Source organism: Phasianus colchicus, chromosome 1 (genome assembly GCF_987193195.1).
Source record: "Phasianus colchicus chromosome 1, bPhaCol1.hap1.1, whole genome shotgun sequence".
NCBI lineage: Eukaryota > Metazoa > Chordata > Aves > Galliformes > Phasianidae > Phasianus > Phasianus colchicus.
Genome location: NC_143436.1, coordinates 1,399,598 through 1,420,464, shown reverse-complemented (window position 1 = coordinate 1,420,464; position 20,867 = coordinate 1,399,598). Strand labels below are relative to the sequence as shown.

At 48.5% G+C, this 20,867-nt stretch overlaps 1 protein-coding gene across 5 annotated transcripts; it reads left to right on the top strand.

Moving 5' to 3' along the window:
• Positions 1 to 282: 282 nt before the first annotated feature.
• Positions 283 to 20,816, top strand: DENND6B (DENN domain containing 6B). 5 transcript variants are annotated; one of them, XR_016460507.1, is made up of 22 exons: positions 283 to 453; positions 4,532 to 4,570; positions 4,670 to 4,712; positions 5,821 to 5,933; positions 7,231 to 7,311; positions 9,197 to 9,302; positions 9,856 to 9,935; positions 10,184 to 10,246; positions 11,043 to 11,098; positions 11,612 to 11,734; positions 12,133 to 12,228; positions 12,326 to 12,420; positions 12,978 to 13,043; positions 13,683 to 13,747; positions 14,211 to 14,300; positions 15,267 to 15,320; positions 15,671 to 15,780; positions 17,085 to 17,187; positions 17,461 to 17,537; positions 17,707 to 17,829; positions 18,035 to 18,109; positions 18,449 to 18,511. XR_016460507.1 is itself a non-coding variant. In XM_031605047.2 (20 exons), the coding sequence occupies exons 1-20, from the start codon at positions 316 to 318 to the stop codon at positions 18,569 to 18,571; spliced, it is 1,719 nt and encodes a 572-aa protein (XP_031460907.2). In that variant the 5' UTR covers positions 283 to 315; the 3' UTR covers positions 18,572 to 20,816. The 5 variants fall into 5 exon arrangements, 3 of the variants coding, with proteins under 3 accessions (XP_031460907.2, XP_089983327.1, XP_089983226.1); XR_016460529.1 differs by lacking the exon at positions 17,461 to 17,537; XM_031605047.2 differs by lacking the exons at positions 17,461 to 17,537; positions 17,707 to 17,829 and having other exon boundaries at positions 18,449 to 20,816.
• Positions 20,817 to 20,867: the final 51 nt, after the last annotated feature.

Here is a 20,867-nt window from a genome sequence, read left to right as displayed (position 1 = left end):
AAACTGGATGATCATTGTTGTCCTTTTCAACCCAGGCCATTCTATGATTCTCTGATCTCTCTCCAGCAGTTCCCATCTTGCCCAGCCCAGGGAGCGGGGCAGGCCGCAGGGCAGCAGCCCGTCTCCATGGTAACAACCGCCATGACACCCCGCTGCGGGCCGCTCTGCTCCTCCGGAGCCGTCTCTATGGTAGGCGCGGATGGGCCGGGCTGTGGGTGAGTCCTCCAAACCGCAAGGGGGCGCAGCGCGGCGGGGCGGGGCGGAGCCTTGGGGGCCGGGCCGGGCCGGGCCGGGCCGGGCGGAGCGGGCGCTGCCATGGACGCGCTGTGCCGGGCCGAACCCCGGCCCCGCCGACCCGCAGCCGCTTCGCCTCTGCCTTGGTCCCGTTTCTCCGCTTGGTTGGATTGTGTCTGCGTGGTCACTTTCGATCTGGAGCTGGGCCAGGCCATGGAGGTGCGAGGAGGGAACGGTGGGCCTAAGGGGATGCGGGGAGCTGAACGGGAGGCGGCTGGGCCGCGCTGAGGGCCGGGGGACGTGAGGGGGGAACGGAGCTGAGGGCTGAACCGGCAGCGCTGCGGCGGGGTTCCCGTTTCCCTTTTATCCCTGCGGGGAGAGAGGTGTCCCAGAGCTGCTGCTGCTGCTGCTGATCCCCAAAGGATGGGGCCGTTCTGTGCTTCTGAAGCTTCTGAAGGAATGAATGGGGAGTGCAGCCCATCGGTGGGGATTTGCTCGGCTCTGCGAGGTCTGAAGATGGCATCTGCTACAGACTGAAGTCCAACGTGCACTGCGTTCTGTCCTGTCGAGTCAGACCAGGCATCTTCCCGGAAAGAATATGGATACCAGGGTAATAATAACGGGGTGATGATTAGCTTTTACTTCACAAGAGTGTTTTAATGCTGCATAGAATCATAGGAAGGCCTGAAAAGGAACACAGTGATCACAGAATCATAGAACGGCCTGGGTTGAAAAGGAACGCAGTGATCACAGAATCACAGAATCATGAGGGTTGGAAGGGACTTCCAGAGATCATTGAGTCCAGCCCCCCTGCTATGTGCAGGGTTGCCAACCAGCAGACCAGGCTGCCCAGAGCCACATCCAGCCTGGCCTTGAATGCCTGCAGGCCCACAAAGGGATTTTCTTACCCATTTTCTTGTCTGCCTACCACTGTAGTGGGGGATTCATTGCCGGTGATCTGGTGCTGTTGTTATCTTTCTGCTTATCCCATTTCCCTGTTGTTTAGGTCGGGTCTGGACACTGTGGCTGCAGCAGTGAAGAGGCTGTTCTGTGATCAGGGCTCTGGGCTGCACGTTTCTGGGTTTGAGAAGTTGTTCCGTGGCACCGCCTTGTGGGATTTGGGCCTGGCTGAGCCTACAGGGGAAGTTTGCTGTGGATGATATTGGCTGAGGTCAGAGCTTGTCAGAGCCTGGTGTGGTGTTGCGGGTTCACAGGTGCTGTCTGTAGCAACAGGCTATGAGTGCTGGGAGTGGCTTGCAGCACCTCACACTGCAAAGTGAGGCAGAAGGAAGGGAAATCTTGCTGACTGGAGGTTGCATCATCTCTGCAAATCTGTGTGTGACGAAGCAGGCAACACAATGGCAATAATTAGGGGACATCTCAGGACTGGAGATATCTTAGAATCATAGAGTGATTGGGCTGCAAGGGGCCTCTCAGCCCCACCGTGGTGCCCATCCCCAGCTCAGGTTGCCCAGGGCCCCATCCACAGCCTCAGGCACCTCCAGGGATGGGGCACCCACAGCTCTGGGCAGCAGTGCCAGGGCTGCACCACCTCTGGGGAAAGGATTTCCCTTCATGTCTGACCCCAATCTCCCCTTTTATAGTTTACAGCCATTTCCCCACATCCTATCATTCTTTGCCTGTCTGAAGTTGTTCTCCTCCCATTTATCAGCTCCTTTGAGATGACTTATGCCTGCTTGACTTGTGCTCTGTATCTAACAAGGAGCTGCAGGAAAGGAGGGGACAGATCCTTGAGCAGGGTCTGTGGTGGCAGAACAAGGGGAAATGGCTTCAAGTGTGAAGAGATTTAGGCTGGATCTAAGGAAAAAGTCTTTCACAGTGAGCGTGGTGAGGCACTGGCACAGGTTGCCCAGAGATGTGGTTGATGCTCCATCCCTGGAGGCTTTGAAGGCCAGGCTGGATCAGGCCCTGGGCAGCCTGATGGAGCTGTGCATTGCAGGGAGTTGGAACGGATGGCTCTCAGATTTCCCTTCCAGCTCTAAGGATTCTATGATTCCATGAAATTGAGTGTCCTTCCCAATTCTGACTCCTGCACTTTCTTCAAAGAGTCCATTTGAGATAACAGGATGAGGAGGGGGGAGCACAGCTTTGAGGGGATTCCCTTCCCAAACACAGGCACCACGTGAGCTGCATCACTTCAGAGTCACCCTGAGTCATTTTCTGGATTGATCTCTTCGTTGCTGTGAGCGCTGGTGCCAACAGCCACACTTCAGAGCCTGCAACTTGTGTCACCTCCCCACTTGTTGGCCCTGAGGGGGAGAGCTGTAGCACAAAGGATGTGACATAATTTGAGCCAGATACCCAACACTGAGGTCAGATAATGCAAATTATTTTCACAGAATATAAAACTTTTAATCAAAAAACAAAAACCAAACTTTCACAGAATGGTTTGGGTTGGAAGGGACCTCAAGGATCACAAAGATCCAACCCCCCAACCACAGGCAGGGCCACCAACATCCACATTTCATAGCAGCCCAGGCTGCTCAGGGCCCCAACCAACCTGGCCTTGAACACCTCCAGGGATGGACGGGGCATCCACAGCCTCTCTGGCCAGCTGTTCCAGCACCTCACCACTCTTTCTGTACAGAACTTCCCCCTGATATCCAACCTCAATCTGTCCTCCTTCAACTTCAAACCATTTCCCCTTCATCCTGCTGTTATCTACCCTTTCCAAGAGTTGTTGAGATCATCCAGTTCCAACCCCCTGCTATGTGCAGAGTCGCCAACCACCAGCCCAGGCTGTCCAGAGCCACATCCAGCCTGGCCTGAATGCCTCCAGGAATGGAGCATCCACAACCTCCTTGAATAACCTATTCCACTCTGCCTGGACTCTCAAGCTCAGGTTTGGATCACGAGCAGCACGAGGCTGCTGCACTTCTGATGGGTCATTGTCAACCATGCAGCTCTGTGTTAATACAGCAATTAACAGAGTGGATTATCTGCAGTCTTCAGATTAGTCACAGCCACAAGGAAACGTCTGGTCACCTAATGCAAAAAGCAAGCGTGCAGAAGAATGTGTCTGCTCCTGCAGGGCAGCTGTGAGGCGTCCCTTCGTGCTCCAGCCCTCCTGCTCAGCATCGTGTGGGCTAAATTTGCTCCTGCATCATCTCCTCCCTCTTCTCTCAGCGAAGCTAATTGGTGTAATTCTTAATTGTTGATTTGATGCTCTCTCTGAAGCCGCCCAGGCGACCTTGCCAAGGAATCAGCAGAGAAGTGCTGGGGCTGGCAGGGTGCCCACCCTATTTATAGAGCTGTGCTGAGCAGAGCTCTCTGAGTTCCAGATGCTCTCACTCTGACCTCGAGCAGAGCTGCTGCCTGCAAGCTGCACAGCTCCTTGCTTGCACTTCTTCAGGGCTCCTTTGCTTCTCATCTGCTTTAAAGCCACCTGCACTCCCCGAGCAGTAAGTGCTACAAAGGCTGCGTGGTTTACTTCCATGGATTTGTAAGTATTATAGTTCCTCTCCTCACCAGGTGCCACGTGCAGCCCAGGGCTGCTGTTGCTGTGATATTTCTTGCTCCTTGGTGTGGCTTTCTGCTGTGGGTGTTGATTGCGTGCAGCTCTGTGCTCACCCCCGAGCTGAGAAATCTTCCACTGAGTTCTCCTTTTTATTGGGTCACAGCGAATGCAGGAATGGCACTGTCAGCATTTACTGTGGATCTTCAGCTGGATGCTTCAAAAGTCTTGAAGATCCCTTTATCTGAGATGCTGGATGATAAGCAGGGTGCTGCACGGTTCAGCTGTCACCGGAATGCTGACGAAGCACGCGGTGCCAGGCCTGCCTCTTTCCATGCACAGTAAACCTTGTCTTTCTGACAGCAGCTCTCAGATCAGCGAGGCTCGAACTGAGCTCTGCATCCTCTCCAGCTTCTCCTGCCCATCATTTATTCTTTGGAGTTGCTGTGAGCAGCATCTCTGGCCAGCCAGGCGCTCAGAGCCATTAAATAAGTGTTTCACCCTCAGCTCTGATAGATGCTGAGCCTCACGCCAGGCTTGGTGGGCACTCAGTGTGAGCAGGGTATGTTGTTTTCCACGTTGTTTTCCCATCTGTGTATATGCAGAGCTTCACTTTCAAAGCTGTTCTTACTCTGTTCCCCCCAGCTTCTCACCTCCTTATTGCTCAGAACTCCAGCTTTCCTCTCACCTTTGGGAGCATTTGGTGTTTCTGGTGAATTGTTCCATGAGTTTTCTGAGCAAGAATCAGAAAAATCAAAACAAAAAGTGACCCTCCTGCAAGCAACGCAGTGCTTGACTTACTGACTCTCATCTCTTTTGCAGTTGGTGTATCCTTATGACTTCAGATTGACAGAGAAAGAGGTAAGCACTCAGTTTTGTTCCTCCTCCTGTTAAAAAAACACCGCGTGGCAGCGACGGAGGTTTGAGGTTTGCTCACTCTGTGTTTTTGGTTCCTTGCAGAAGACCAGTATCTGCTACTTGTCCTTCCCTGACTCCTACTCAGGTAGGTAGCATCTGCTGGCTTTGCCTGTGGGCCCTCTGTCGCCGTTATGAGAGAAACGGGTTCGTGATGGAAGCAGTGAGTCATTGTCTGATGCAGCACGGGCACCAAGCAGCACCCAGCCCCGAGGTCTGAACACTGAGGCTTATTGTCCTTCTGATTGCTCTCTGAGTATAGATCTGTGATCCAATGGGTGGCAGGGTGCCTTCCTGATATCTTGCACGCTTCACCCATGTGAATAATACAATAAAAAAGAGTCAGAAAGGGCAAATTTTGCAGCTTTTGACTGTCAGTATTTCTGTGTTTGAGTGCTCAGTGAAAAGGAGCAGATGGGGAGGGGATGCTCTTACAGCAGGCATTCCCAAAGCTTGTATTTATAAACCAGAGGGGATGCAGTAGTTGTGTTTATTCATACGAATACTCATGTCTTTCAGACTGGCTCCTGAATGCTGTTTGCCCAGCTTAGTTCTGATGGTTTTGGATGTCCTTTCACAAGTTTCTGACAGGTTGATGAAAGCCAATTATTTTCTAGCAGGAATGTCTTTATAACAGTCACAGCAATCTTTGCAGTTCTGTGGTTGGGAGGAATTATGCCCCTTAGCCCTCTGTAGCAGCTCGGTCTGCTTTGCCTTGGGTTTTGTTCAGAGAGCTCTGGTGTGTTTGATTCCTTCCTCATAACTAATCTCTTTCTAAGTGCTTGACCTCAGCTCTCCCACCCATCCTATCCACTCCCAAGCTTTCACACCCTTTCTTTTTTTTGTTGTTTTAGTTCTTGGTGAGCAATGCTGTATAACCTGGGAGGTTCCCAGCTGCAGTGTTCGTATTGCTCATTTGCTAGAGCCATTGTGCAAGGGGTTGCTGCTCAATCAGCATTTGTGTGCTCCCGAATTAAGGCTGCTCGAAGGTTTTTCAGTGTAAGATGAGAAATGGTGGCTGCAGCTACTGGATGGCTGTAAGCTTCCCAGCAGTGACTTGGTGAGGTGTCACTTAGTGATGCTGCTTATTGCGTTCAGCTACGAGTTCTTCCTGTCTTGTGCTTTTGATTGGGGTTATTCCCTGCTTTCTCCTTGCTGAAACTTCTCACTGAACATCTGTGATCTTCTCTGTCCAGGTGGCCTGGGGGACACTCAGTTCAGCTTCCGCCTGCGCCAGTCTGGGGGGCAGAGGACCACTCACTACGAGGATGATGGCGAGTACAACAGAGAAGCACCCCTCACACTGCAGGTCAGTTGTGTTTTGGTGCTCTGTGTACCCCTACAAAGCAAGCAGCAGTGCTTTTGGGTATAAAATCCAAATATGCCCTCAATTGGTTTAGAATTACTCATTTTCTTTGGTTGTTTTCCCTTAAAGAGTCAGAAAAGAAGAAAGCATTCAGCGCAGGGATTCCTCCTGCAGTAATATGAGTGCAGGGCCATGCTGACAGCTGCGGCTGCACCAAGAGGTGCAGCTGAAGCAGGAGGAGTCCAGGTTAAATCACAGAATGGCCTGGGTTGAAGGAGACCTCAAGGATCATGAAAGCTCCGACCTCCCCACCACAGGCAGGGCCACCAACCTCCACATTTCACAGCAGCCCAGGCTGCCCAGGGCCCCATCCAACCTGGCCTTGAACACCTCCAGGGATTGGTGGGGCACCCGCAGCCTCTCTGGGCAGCTGTTCCAGCACCTCACCACTTTCTCTGTAAAGCAATGGCTCTGTCTGGGCAGAGGGGAGGGAGAAATGGTGGGTCCCAGGTGACATCCAGCAGGCTGCACGGCTGCCTGGGTGCGTTACTGTGAGGCAAAACAAGAACATCCTTGTCTGTGGAGAGTGAGATGTTTACCTGCTTGCTTGAGGGAGAGCAGTTGTTTGCATATGGAAACAGGCATGTTCCACATCTGTGCTTTGTCTTGCAGCATGCTGGCTGCTTTGGCCATACCCAAGCACTGATACCAATCCCTGAGCTGTGTGTTGTCCAGCTGCAAGCTCTCTGCCCATTCCACGCAGAAGGAGGGATGCATTCAGCACTGTTGCTTCCTTTGCTGAAGCAGATGGCCTTCAGATCAGCTCATTCCTCTTCTTTCTCCTTTCTGTCACAGGAGCTGATGCTTTCTGTGCTCACACCTCAACGCTTCTGCATCCATTTGTGGTGTACAATAAGAAATGGGTTGTGGGTCTCAGGAGGAGTAGGAGGCTCTCTTTGCCAAAATTCTGCCTTAGAGATACTTTTTTTCAACTTGTGTACATCCTTATTGCTTTGTAGTACCAGGATGAGAGATACTGTCTTTAAAGCAGTAAAGAAAGATTGCCAACGTAGTGGATTCTATTGTTAAAAAGTAACACTTGAAAGACAACGAAGCCTTAAACCGTGGTGCCAGCGGTGCCTCCAAATGCAACCTGAAGGATAATCTTTGTGTTTGGCACTGTTAGCTCTCCTTCCTTCTTGCTGTCCGTGGGAACCCCACAGGCAAAGAGTGCTTGAAATGAGGGAGCTTGTGGATGGCAGTGTTTGGGCTCTCCATAACAGCACTGTTTCTCTTGCAGAGGGAGTCGGCGCATTACTTTGGTTACGTATACTTCAGGCAAGTCAAGGACAGCTCGATGAAGAGAGGTTATTTTCAGAAGGTGAGTGCTGAAACCAGATAGCTTGCTGCACCCCACTGGTACGTAGCTGTCAAAAGGCACCTATCCATAGCTGTAAAATAGCACCACTTCCTACGTGACACCCACAGCGCTTCTGCAGGAAGCAGCAAAGGTCGTGGAGAAGAGGAATATGTGGAAAGTGTAATTCCAAACAAACCTGGATGTGGTTGCCATGGTGTGTTAATCACATGAGTGGTGACCTGCTGTCTGAATCACGAGATCCTGAAGTACTGGAATAGTTCCTTCAGTATGTGCTCTAGTGTTACAGACACAGAGGGGACATACTCAGCTAGTGCTGTCTGTGATATTAAACCCCAACCCTGCTCTTATTAATCTTTCTCCTCCCTAGCAGCCATCTGGGAATGGGTTGCTGCTGTGCTGACTGCTTCTTGCTGGTGGCAGTGATGCTGCTGTTACCTCACAAACCTCATCTCTCAGCGTAAACTCCTTTAACACAGACCATGGAAAAAAAAAAAAAAGAATTTAAACCTTTATTTCAGTATAGGTATGCAGCGTGCTTAGAATTATTCAGGCAGATGGGTATAGTAACTGCACAAGAGAGTGGGATTTCAGATTCTCCCCAGAGAAAATACTTTATTTTATTTCCCCCAGGGAAAATACTTTGATCTGAAGATCCACTGTTTCCTCTGTGGATCCATAGAAATACTCTTTCAGGAGTGATCTTTCACCTCAGAAAAGATGGACTTTGAGCACCTGCAGTGGGGACTCCATCTGTCCCTTTTTCTGTGTTTTCTGTAGGCAGTGGCATGAAGTTTCTTTCAAAGAAACACTTCAGTATAGAAATCAGATTCTTTATCTGTAGTAAAGCAGTGGATGGATTGCTTTAAAAGTTGTTGAACTGGGGAAGCTTCATAACGTGGGCTAATGCACTTGGTCTCTTACAGGCTTTCAGAAGTAGAGGGCACGTAGAATTCCTCAGTGAAACTTGCTGTCATGTTTGGATGGCTTGCTTGATTTTGAGTGGCAAAACTCTGGCTCAGAAATAAGGTGTTTGCATGAGTACTGCTGAAATACTCATTGCATCCCAAACACTGCATTCTGTAATGATCAGAGGTGGAGAATAATCAGTGTAGTGATGAAGGAACCCAGTGGGACTGAATTGGAAAAGATGCTTATGAAAAAGAAAAAACCCACATGAAATACACATGTATTTCAAAAAAAGCAATAAAAGCCACTGCAACAACAACCAAAAAACCACTGCTAGAAACACATCATCACATTATTCTGCAACAGCCTCATGTTGCACCGAGGTGGTTTAGATTGGAAATCAGGCAAAATTTCAGGGCAGTCAACTCTTTGAAAGGGTGGATAATAGCAGGATGAGGGAAAGTGGTTTGAAGTTGAAGGAAGAAAGATTTAAGTTGGATATCTGGACTTGCACTGTCAGGTGGATGGTTGGATTTGATCTTACAGGTCTTTTCCAATACAAATGAGTCTGTGATTCTTCCTCCCCAGCATTCCTTTATTTTATTTGTCTGCCTAATTTCAGTTTTGACCGTCTGCTTCTTGCACTGTTCTCTCTGCTCTGGTTATTTTGGTAGCTTTGAACCTATTGGCAATTTATTTTCTCCTACAGTTGATTTTTTTTGCTAGGTCACAAACCTGTGCCATCTCACTTGCAGCGGCTCCCTTCTAGAAGCTGTCAGCTGTGCTTATTTATGAAGAAACTCCTTGAAGACTCAGCTGGGAGGAATTCTACCAGGGATAGAGCTGCTTTTGAGCACCTTCATGTTGTTGATGTTGGTTTTCAAGCAGAGCCCTCTAGGAAGCAGCACAGGCATATACTGTGCCAGAAATGGCCACAGCACAGTGGCTCTGACTCCTAATGCCCCTTTTTTTCCTCCAGTCTCTGGTGTTGGTGTCACGCCTTCCATATGTGAACTTGTTCCAGTCGTTGCTGCAGCTGATTGCTCCGGAATACTTTGATAAATTGGAGCCATGCCTGGAGGCAGGTGAGCCATCAAATTGAGGGGGAACAGTTTGCATATTGAAATCTTTCGGCGGTATTATCAGGAGGTTTCTGAAAGACAGCTGAAATGCTCCAAATTAATTCGTTCCGAAACAAATTCCAACAGGGAAAAGACTTTGATCCAAGTGCCTGGCTTGTCAAAATGATAAACAGCTGTAAAAGATGCATTAATGGGAAGTGTCTGACAATCCTAATAGATGATGCTGTCAGTTGTGCATACAATGTATTCCCAAAGAGGGGGGAAACATTTGCTAATGTGATGTCTCTGTTTAGGCCTTCGTTGCACTGTTCAACTTAATCATGTTTTGCTGTCAGTGCAGTGCTGCTGGCTCTGCAGTGGGAGCAGTGCTGCAGGCATAAATCTAGCATCTGACCTAAACCTGAGCAGTTATTTGATGTAGGGTTGGTTTGCAGCTAGCCATGGGGACACGTGAAGCAGGAGTGAGCAATAATGAATGGGCAGAACTCGCAGAGCCAGCTGAATTAGCTGCACTGGCTTTCTGTTTAAACCATTCTCTTTGTCTGCATCCCTGCAGTGTGCAATGAGATCGACCAGTGGCCACCTCCAGTGCCAGGACAGACACTGAACCTCCCAGTGATGGGGGTTGTCATTCAGGTACGTGCTGCTGATGAATGATACTCAGCAGCAGACTGGGCCAAATTGAGAAGGGTAACGAGTGCTTCCTTTCCTCCTGGATGTTGACTTTGCTGTTGGCTCTAAATTCTTTTCTTTACTCATAACCACAGTGCAATTAGAACTGGAAATTGAGAAAGCTTTCCATGAGGGTGGTTATTAGGGAAGAAAATACATTGTGTGTGCTTGCTCGTTCCATCTCCCTGATTAATTTGTCTGTTCTTAATTAGGTGAGAATCCCATCCAGGGTGGATAAGCCAGGATCAAGCCCAGTGAAGCAGTTCAATCAAGAGGTAAGATGAAGTGTGGCATGGCACAAGTCACTGATGGGCAGAATAAGGACTGTTGGGAAAGGAGGTGTAGAACTGCAACTCTTTGAGCCTTGTCCCATTTGAAACCACTTTGGTGTGGGATGAGTTCAGTCTGAGTAACTCATTTGGAGCAAACTGCGTGGTCTCATGTCCGTGTCTTTCAAAACAAGACTCTGCACAGTGCTTCAAGTTATGCATAAGCATTGTTTCCACAGCTTTTGTTCACTTTCTTTCCTGGGAATGAGTGCATGGGTAGGTCTTTGTAGAACTCTGATGTAGTCTTCTGTGCTGTTTTCATAGTGCTTGCAGCTTGAACATCTTTACTGCTTTGGTTCAGCTTTGATTTTGATTCCTGTTCATCTTATCTTTTCATTTTTTCTTCCTCTCTCCTTTGAATAATGTTATTGTCTGTCTATTACACAGTTCTGAACTTTTGGTAGCCGTATTTCCAACACTTACTGTCTATGCCTGTATCTGTGTCTGTATCTATGCTCTGCCTTCAGCCAGGGGAAGCTCCAGAAAGTAAAGGAGTAGTTATGGAGGGGGCCCTTGTAAAGAAGGGATTCTCAGTTCTCATCTAAGAAAGGAAATTCATTTGAACCTCGAACGCCCAATCTAGGTCTATTCCTGGCTCATATCTCCAAACACTGATATCATTCTTTTATTTTTGGGCTTATTGTGGAAGGAGCTGTTTTGATGCATCAGTTTAGATGACATTTTAGTCTTCCATTTAACAACAAAATCAGATTTGTTTGTTTTTTTTCCTTTTTCATTTTAGAATCTCTTACCAGCCCCACTGGTTCTCCCAAGTATTCATGAACTGGATCTCTTCAGGTAAGAGCCACTGTCCCTGCAGCCCTGTCCTCTCCATCTGCTTTGTGTCCTTCCTGCTTAGAGCATCCTGTAGATCATAGGGATGGAGGGAGGGTCTCTATCACATCCGCTGGTGCTCTTGTTAGAGGAGAATTTATTTTCTTGATCTCAGCTGTTGATCAGCTTAAGCTCTGAAGCATGTACCCTGTGCATCCAAGCCAAATCTTTCAACACTGTAGGTACTATCCTAATAGATACTTACACATATGTAAGCCCTATGCATTTTATTTTGCTTAGATGAAAAGGCATACTGAAATCAATTGCTTTACATGGCTCAAAGCATTTCCTGTACACCCATATAAGGTGGTTGAGCTGTAGCTCGTGCAAAGATGTATGACGTTCTGTTGTGGGATACAAGAAATCAGTCCTAGTTTTCAAATGCCCAGAGGCACATCTGGTTAGGTGATAATAGTGTCTGGTCTTTTCTGAACTGCCTCTCTAAATTCCACTTCTCATTCTTCCTTCCATTAACAGGTGTTTCCAGCCAGTGCTAATTCACGTCCAGATGTTATGGGAGCTGATGCTACTGGGAGAGCCCATTGTTGTGATGGCACCATCCCCTACAGTTTCTTCTGAAATGGTTCTGGCTCTCACCAGGTAACACCCTCATTTTGAGATGCGGATAATGATGGTAACAATATCTGTCAGTTTTTCAGATACGGTTTTTTGAGAGGTCAGTTGCATTAGATTAAGTTTGCCTGTGAAAGTATGTAAGAGAGGAATTAGCACAGCAAGACAGTCTTGTTCATGTTCCACCAACAGCAGAGAAGAGTGAAAGTGAGTCCCTGCTGTTGGGATTGCTGATGGATCACAGCCCTGAGGAGCTTTCTCTCCCCAGCTTTGAACTCTAGCAAAAAAAACCTAAAACATCTGAGCACTCCTCCAAAGCGTTACCTCTGGCAGGACCAAACACTGCTCTTGGATATGAACCTGTTGTAAGCACACATTCCTCATTTATGAAGCTTCGATGGCAACTATTCTGTCTGTTGTTACAGCTGCCTTGCTCCCCTGAGGTACTGCTGCGACTACCGTCCCTACTTCACTATCCATGACAGTGAATTTAAAGAATATACCACCAGGACACAAGCTCCGTAAGTAGCTGACAGACCCATGCTGCCCACTTGCAGCTGTGTGCAAGGAGGAAACCCTGAGGATAACGTTGTTCTATGCTCTTTCCCTTCTTACCAGGCCAAACATTGTTGTGGGAGTCACGAACCCTTTCTTTATCAAAACACTCCAGCACTGGCCACACATCCTTCGGGTTGGGGAGCTCAAAATGTCAGGTAAGGGTGGAACCATGTCCTGTTGTGCTGCTGTGCCTTGTTGGGGCTGGCAGGGAGTTGTAGCCATCATTTTACACATCTGTATTCTTGTGAGAGCTGGGAAACCAAAGGGAAGGCTGGACTGAGGCAGCTGATGTGCAAAGTGAGCATAAACTTGGTGAGAATGAGTGGTTGAGAGGAAAACTTGCTGGGTTTTTCTTCTGAAGCATGAAGAAAATGAGAGTAGCTGGGTCAGGAAGAGAAAATTCCATAGACAAGAAAAGTGAGGTAGAAAGAGAGACTCTATGAAATGCAACAAACTGCTGCATTCCGGGCTGAGAAGTGACAGTATTGGTTGTGTGGCTGCTTTGCAGTGCCTCCTGAACTCTTTCCCAGTCCAAACTTTCAGCATGAAAGTTGGCACACGAGAAGGCTTATGGGAGGACAGAGCTAGGAGAGGATGTGGTTTGTGATATATAAGCTTAGCACAGACATTCTCAAATGTGCAATCTCTTGTACGTGCTGTGGCTGTGAGAGGAGATCAGAACCTGAACGAGTTCTTTCCTGTCCCTCCCCAGGTGACCTGCCCAAGCAAGTCAAGGTGAAGAAGTTAACTAAACTAAAAACTCTAGACACAAAACCAGGTATGTCCTGTGGTGGTTTAATTCTATCTACCCTTCCAGGCAGGGGATTTTAGTGGCTTTGCAGACATGAGCATCACACGCATTTGGTATCACAATAAGTGGACATGTTGGTGTCCTCGTGCTCCATCTGCTACGTGGCCCTCTGTAAGAACGTCCCCCAGCTAATAAAGAAAAGCTGTACATCTTTGTTCTGAGATCGAAAAAGACAATTTACATTAATTGAGGCTAATTATTTTGGTGTTGGGGAACAGACTCTAATTTTCTTGCTTTCATGTATCGTGTCCGCTTTTAAGATGCGGTGGAACTCAAAGGAACTTGCTTAGCTGGATGCAGCTCTTGTCAGTTCACTTGCTGCTCATGTCAGGCCTGGCCATGAGCCCACCTCAGTGAGTTACCTCACCATAAACACAGGATAAGAAGGTCCTTGAGGTAATGCAGTGTCCTTTGATGCTGCTGTGAGCACTGGCTGCATTAGCAATGTTGTAATTTTTGTAATGAGTTTTATATGATGTTTATAATCAACCCTCTGACACACACAGACAGTGCTAGAGACTTCAGCTCCCTGCACCACGTAATGGTGCCTCATCTAGATTTGTGGGCAAGAGTTTGTTTCTAACATCACTTTCTTTTCCAACCTAGGAATCTACACTTCTTACAAAACGTTTCTTCACAAAGACAAAACTCTGATAAAAAGATTGTTAAAGGTGAGCAGCTCCAGCCCTGCTCCACATCATGCGTGAGGTTGTGGGAAAACTCTGCTGGCAGCTTGGCTTAGCAGACAGAACTCCACAAGCAGCAGATTTATCTTTAGCTTGACTTAAGTGCGTAATGATTTAGTCAAGTGCACTTGAATGCGTTTCTCAGGCCAGCTTTAAAGTTCTTCACTTGCTACCATAGATTAAATGCTGGCAGAGATGATAAGCTGAGTGAGGACAATCCTTACTGAACAAAAGAGTAATAAGAGTGAATAAAAGAGTCCGAAGAAACAGATTCTATGTAATGAACCGTGAGTGTTGTCTTGAACCAGGGAGCAGAATATGTTTTCTGGGCAGTGCACTTTCCAAAATGCTCAGGACTGGTTGCTTTTAGCTGCAGAGTTTGCAGATCCTGTGTCTATCTGCATACCAGAGAATAGCATCTTTGTGAACGCCCTGCTTGTGCTCGCAGGGCATCCAGCGGAAACGCCCGTCTGAAGTCCAGAGCGCCCTTTTGAGGAGGCACCTCCTGGAGCTCACCCAGAGCTTCATTATTCCCCTGGTGAGTTGGGCAGGGACTTGTCAGGGCGGTGTGAAAGCAAAGGGAGGGAGTGGGATGCTTGCTAAAGTGACAAGTTGGCACTTGCTTTCTTTGATTCGCCTGTATTTGAGCATCTGTATTGGGTTCAGGATGTGGCACCGTGGAGATGTGTTGCTCCATAGAAAGGAGCTAAATGTCTCTTGATTGAGAATTTCGGTAATTAGCATGAAAGTCTGCAGGTTGAGTACGTGGAGCATTGCACGTGAAGGCAGAACGTTTGTTGCTGCAGTGCAGAAATAGTTACCCCCCGTGATTTGATTCTAATGCCAAATCTTTGCTCTTTTCCCCAGGTAGTCAAAGCAGATAAATAGTGATGAAGAGACGTGAGCCCCAAACCTTCCTCTTCCTCTTAGTGCTAGAGTCAAACCTATGCCTGTATGAAGATGTCCCCGCTGAGCAGCTCAGGAGTTTGTCCACGTGGTTCCCCTGAGGCAGACTGCTGTAACCAGTGCTTGCTTTCAGGGCCTTCCTGATCTGGTTTCCTTAGAGAGCCTCTAGTCCTTTATTGGTGACCATCCAGTTGCACATGTCTGGTTCCTTCACTTTCTCTTCTACATCATCTTAAGGTGTAGTAAATGAGACAACAGACCACCTCCTGGGATTTTAGGGCTTCCTGCCACCTTCTGCCCATGGCAGGAAAGGTGGAACTAGCTGATGCTTGAGATCCCTTCCAACCCAAGCCATGGTTCTTCCCACCTGACCTTTTCTTGTGTCCTGTGTAGGATTCTTGCAGCGTGTGGTCTGGTGACCTAGTGGGAAGCAGGCTGGGGTGCTTAGGCTCACGTAAAATGCAGCTATAAAGGAAAAGGGGAGAGTAGGAGGTCAGGGATTGTGGTGAATTGGAGAAGCCCATAACGCTCAGTGAGCGTGCAAGAGGCTCCTTGACTGTTGTAACATCTTCCTGTTCATTTGTTTGTTTGTTTTTAGGAGCACTATATTGCAAGTCTGATGCCTCTGCAGAGGGCCATTACCCCATGGAAAGTAAGTTCAACCTTCAGTCTCTTCTGCTTTCTTTTGACTGGGTATGATTCTGCCATATGCTGATTGTGCGTTCTGATACACTGCGTGAACTTCCCTCGTTAAAGGAAGAGGGTTATTACACTTTCAAAAAAAAAAAAAAGTTGAAACAAACATGAGGGCAGATGCTTCCTGTTTTGCAGTAAGCTCAGCTATTGTGAACCTAATTTGAATTTTGCTAGCAAGGCCGGTTAAGATGTTAATGTCTCTTTAGTTTTGAATCGGCCTTGCGCAGCCCCCTGTATTGCAGATACAGACCTTGATTTCTCCTGATTTCTCCTGGGTGTGTGTAATGTGGTCCTTCCATTGCACAGAATCCCCCACAGATTCGTCCTTTCCGACAAGATGATTTCATGAAGACCCTGGAGCACGCTGGTCCCCAACTTACCTGTGTCCTTAAGGGTGACTGGTTGGGTCTCTACAGGTATGAATTCATTCATTGCATACAAGATCTCCTTAACAGCTGGTGCAGTTTATAATGAACATCAAATAGTGAATTAGAATTGAGAACAAAAAGGGGATTTCAGGACAGAGGCCCGTCACAAGAAAAACTCATTCCTATGAAGAGTTGGTTGGTGTTGGTCAAGAAGATCAGAACAGAGTGTCAAATCGTAGAATTATAGAATGCCCTGGGTTGAAAGGACTTCAAAGATCACCTAGTTTTAACCCCCCTGCCATGGGGAGGGTTGCCAGCCACCAGACCTGGCTGCCCAGAGCTACATCCAGCCTGGAAATCAATCATGTCTTTCTTGTAATCTCTGAAATGAGGAGCTCCAGTTGGGTTTAGGACCTGCAAACCTCCTGAAGGTGGAGAACTGAAGAACACCTGGGTCCTCACTGATGGGGAACAAGGGGTCTTGGCTTTTGCAGTCAGCTGTGTTGTTCACACTTCCAGAGAATGTCTCTTTTTTAAGTGCCTGGTTCTTGGCAGGTGGAGCAGGAAGATGTGTAGGCTTTCATCCTGCAGTGGTTGTACACTTTGGTACAGCATTCAATACTGCTTTGTTTATAGTGCAAACCAGCAAGGCAGTTTGGACATAAAAGATGATTTGTTTAGGGTAGAATTTAGGATATAGGAAAGTGTGCCCATAGCTTTCATAAAGGAGAACTGGTTTTGTTCTGAAGTTCTCTAATGCTCTGAGATGAAGGGAGGAGTAATGCTGCCATCTGCTTCTCTGTGTAGCCCAGTGAAAACCTGTTTATTGCTGCACCATGCTGGAGAGGCAGGAATTGCACATCTTTTGTCATCGCCTGGGTGATATTTTGCTTATGTGGGAGAGATGCAAAGACCAATTATTTGGGGTTCGGGTCAGTGCCAGCAAGTGTCTGATAGCTTTCAATGTCAGGAAAGAAGGGGAATTAAGCGAGACACTGCAGAGGAATGTGGATTTCTTCCTGTGGTTGGACCATTCTAGTCATCCACCAAAAAAGTGGCTGTAGATAAATAAGAAGGGTGAAGGGCAGTGCTTATTGAATCAGCTCAGACTTGACCTGATGCAAAGGAAGGTGGGACCATCCCTCTGTTGGTCACAATCTGCTGAGGCTGCCAGCTTGCATCGTGCTAATGGCTGATGGAAGAGGAGATGTGAAAAGAGCTTATTAGCTCATAAGCAGTTGACACCAAATCAAAATGCCTGCATCTGCTGCACGGGAAGGGAAATGTGGAGCCAGTGTGTACTTCTTGGGATCCCTCCTGTCCCCTTCTCACTGTCACCTTGCTTTCTGCAGGCGTTTCTTCAGGTCTCCCAACTTTGATGGCTGGTACCGTCAGAGGCACAAGGAAATGACCCAGAAGCTGGAAGCCCTTCACTTGGAGGCCATTTGTGAAGCGGTACGTTCCAGCTGCAGGTATTCAAACCAGGGCTGAAATTCTCAGGCCTGACACCTGGAAGATGAGAACACTCCTTGGATGTTCACTGATGCCTCTTGGTTCTCTGGCAGAGTGGGGACAGTGCCTCGTGCCCAAGGGAAGCACAGGGCTGCCTCTTGCCTGGGTGCAGAGGTGTCCTTGTTCCCCACAAGTGCTGTTGTTCAAGCAGCCTCACTTGCTTAGCCAGTGCAAACCCACTCTGGCTGCTCCTGTCAACTATTTCTCATTTATCAGGCCCTTCCCAAGCCAAAAGAGTCCCAGACTGGAAACGTCATCTGTTGCTGGCTCCCTTAAATGCCTGTTGAAAATAGGTAGGAATTCTAGCAGTGATCGCTGGTGCAATTTCTAAAACTGAGCTGCTGCAGGGATCACCCCAGGAGCTCTGGCATCCCTCCCAGCTGCAATGCTTGCTTCACTGGTTAGCTGTGCAGGTCCTCGAACGTGGTGTGGGAATGCCAAAGCTGTCTCCTTTCTTAACAGGCCTGACTCTGGCAAATAGATGTAAGTTCTGAGCACAGCACGAGATGCAGAGTGCTGACTGGAGGAGGGGAACCCTGCACCATCTGCGTATTGCTGCATCTTTCCTTGATTCTTCTCTTGCAGGCAAGAGCTTGATGCTGTCGTGGGCAGAAAAGTGGGGAGAGCTCTGTCTTGCTCATTTAGGCTTAAGTGCTGTGAGCAGAGTTATGAAAGAGGATGAGAAACCTCCTCCTCGCTTTTATTTCAGGCTTTGCTTAGGGGTGTCTCTGAGAAAAGTTTCTGTAAAGAAGAAATGACTCTGAAGGAAACTGTTCTTCTCTTTCTGTAGAACATCGTGGCATGGATGAAGGACAAGTCAGAGGTGGAGATTGTAGACCTGGTGCTAAAACTCCGTGAGAAGCTGGTAGGTTTTCCTCCCCTCTTCCTGTACTCGCTCCTTCCTGTATCACTCTGGCAGGGAGTGACCAAGGGGTGTAGATTGCAGCTGATGCTTACAAAGCTTTGTTCTTCCTCCCTCATCTGGAGGACTGGCAAATGGGACAGTGGTGAATCCTTAGAGGTTGCCTATGAGAGAATTCAAAGTTCTGTCTCGTTCTGTCAGCCTGAGCCAGGCAGTTTCCATCTGTTTTCCCTTAGCCCCACTGCAGAGACATTGTGAGGTTTGCTCAGCCAACGCCAAAGCAGAAAGAGGACACAAAGCTGTTTCAGGTCTCCTCATTTCCTCTTTTCTCTCTCCCTGCAGGTAAGAGCCAGGTGCCAGCACCTCCCTGTAAAGGAGGAGACCCTGCGGCGTGTGGGCCTTTACATTGAGACCATCATTGACTCCTTGCCTGAGGATCTGCAGGCAGTGCTGCACCACCACTGAGTGCACTGAGGGGCTGTTGCAGAAGGAAGGGCCCTCTCATGCTGAGAGCAGCAGCTGTGGTCACGTTTGGAAAGGAAACTTCTTCCCTAATCCAGCCTCCACGGCCCCGTCAGGACCTTCCTCAGGAGCCTGTTTGTTTTCTGAGCTCACAGATCAGAACTGGAGCAGAAATGGGAAACCACGTGCGCTGTTCTGTCTCGTCCTGCTGCAAGGAGCTGGATTTAGGGGCCCGTAAATGAAAAACAGTTTCCTTTGTGGCTGTTAGTAGGTCAGAAAGCGGCAGCCAGGCTTTCAGCAGCATGTGATAGGCTGTGCAAAACATGTTTTGCCCATATATACACATATCCATCTTTGTCTAGTGCTTGGGCTCTCAAAATTTCAATGCCGTCATCCTGCCTGGAAGAAGTGGGATCAGCACTGTATGGGGGAGTTGTTTTCAGGACAGATCCTACTGGTAATGAGAGGGATGCTAGTTCCCCACATAGAAACGACGTGGAAAAGAATTGTTGCTGCCCATTCAGCAGCCTGACTCATAGCAGCGAGAGCTTCAGCTGTGATGGGAGTAGGAGGCTGAATTGCTGGACATGGAACGCTGTTTTTTCTTCAAGGCAAAGAGAGAGAGAGAGAAAAAGGGGCTGGTGCATCTGCAAGGAGCAGAGCTCTCCGGAGAGGGCAGATGTGCACTGTTATGAATGGCATCAGCTAACACAGCTCTGCAGAGAGGAGCTGGTCTCTAACTGGAATTTATACTGCTTGGAAAAAATCGAGTATGTGCACTTTGGAAACGTGTAGAATTGGAGCTCTGCCTTGGGCAGCAAGGTATGTCTAACATGGTCAGCCTACTTGCTGATAAAACACAGTGTAGGATCTGATTCAGGCAGTCTCACCATTGCTGCTACTGCATTCCACATCTGCCACTTTGACCAGCGCCCTGGTGTGCCTGCAGAATGTTTTTCAGGATGGGCTGGGCAGCCTGATGCACTCCTTTCCACCCAGGAGCAGAGGTGAGCTCTCAGACCGTGCAGAGCTGCTGCAGCTCTCTGTTGGCAGTGCTGAGCACTTGCGTGGAGCGAGCTGCCGCCTTCTTCAGCCTCAGCCCACAGAGTTGGGGCAATGTCAGTAAGTAGTGGAGGTGATGGAATCCTTCCTGAGTTCTCCCACTCCAGAGCACGGCTGGGACAGCACAGAGGGGCAGTGGGGCTGCAATTCCTGCTGCCTGGAAGGAGCAAAGTGAGGAGCTTCGTACTGCCCCGTAGCAATGCATTTGTGCCACGCTCCTTAGCAGCAGCCCTCCCTGTACAGTGTATATTGTGTATATAGTTTGTGCGTGTGTTGCTGCTGTGATAGCTCTGCAGTGACTGTGGTGGACTGAAGCACTAATGTATAGTAGAAAATAATAGTTTAAAAAAAAAAAAAGAATTGGGCCAAGCTGTTTCTTGGTTTTGGGGTCTGAGATGAATTTGTTTAGGAATCTGGGCAGAGATGCTGAGTTCATGCATGGAGCTCACCGTGCTTCTGTCCCTTAAGGGGCTGTTTCTGTGGAATTGCCCCAGGTGGAAGCAGCACAGCTCTCATCTCCTGTGTGTGTCACCGTGTCCTGCACGCAGACCTTCACCTACAAAGCTCCAGGTGTGTGAATGGCAATAACTATTGCAGCTCCAAATGGAATTTATTCTGCTCGTTAATCTGGGCAGTGCGTGAGCGTGCACCCTGTGGCACTCAGCAGCCCCAGCTCCTCATCCTGCTCTGCAGAAGTACAAATATCCTCGTGTTCACAAGTGTTATTCCCCTCAACACTGTGTTTTCAGCTTTGTGCTCCTCCCAAGGAGGTCAGTTATCACACTTCTTGCAACCAGCTGCCCACAATTACCATTTTCACTTTCCTAAAAGCTTCTGTGTGCCATTGCTTCGTGCCCTGCCCTGGCTGGAGGTCCAGATTTGCACACCAGCTTTCAGAGAATCTTATAGGAACCCTGTCCCCATCCTCCCCAGCACTGTATCTCCATGGCAGTGCTGGTATGGCATGTTAAATGACTCAATCCTTGCTCGTTCCGGGTGGTGGGGGAGTCCCAGTGGCCACCAAACAGGTGACACTGCTGTGGGCTGGGTGTCCTCCCAGCTCAAGCTTCCCAGGGCCCCATTTGTGGACTCAGGCACCTCCAGGGGTGGGGCAGCAGTGCCAGGGCTGCACTGCCTCTGGATGAAGGATTACCCCCCCCCCCCATCTAACTTCAGTCTCCTCTCTTAACTTACAGCCATTTCCCCCCTCCTTATTCCAGCACCCTGCTCACCACTC

Bases quoted from the DNA above. Each gene is read 5' to 3' on its own strand.
- DENND6B (XM_031605047.2), top strand. From the start codon at position 316: ATGGACGCGCTGTGCCGGGCCGAACCCCGGCCCCGCCGACCCGCAGCC. The intron at 9,936-10,183 runs GTACGTGCTGCT...GTTCTTAATTAG, and splicing joins TGATGGGGGTTGTCATTCAG to GTGAGAATCCCATCCAGGGT. The intron at 10,247-11,042 runs GTAAGATGAAGT...TTTTCATTTTAG, and splicing joins TGAAGCAGTTCAATCAAGAG to AATCTCTTACCAGCCCCACT.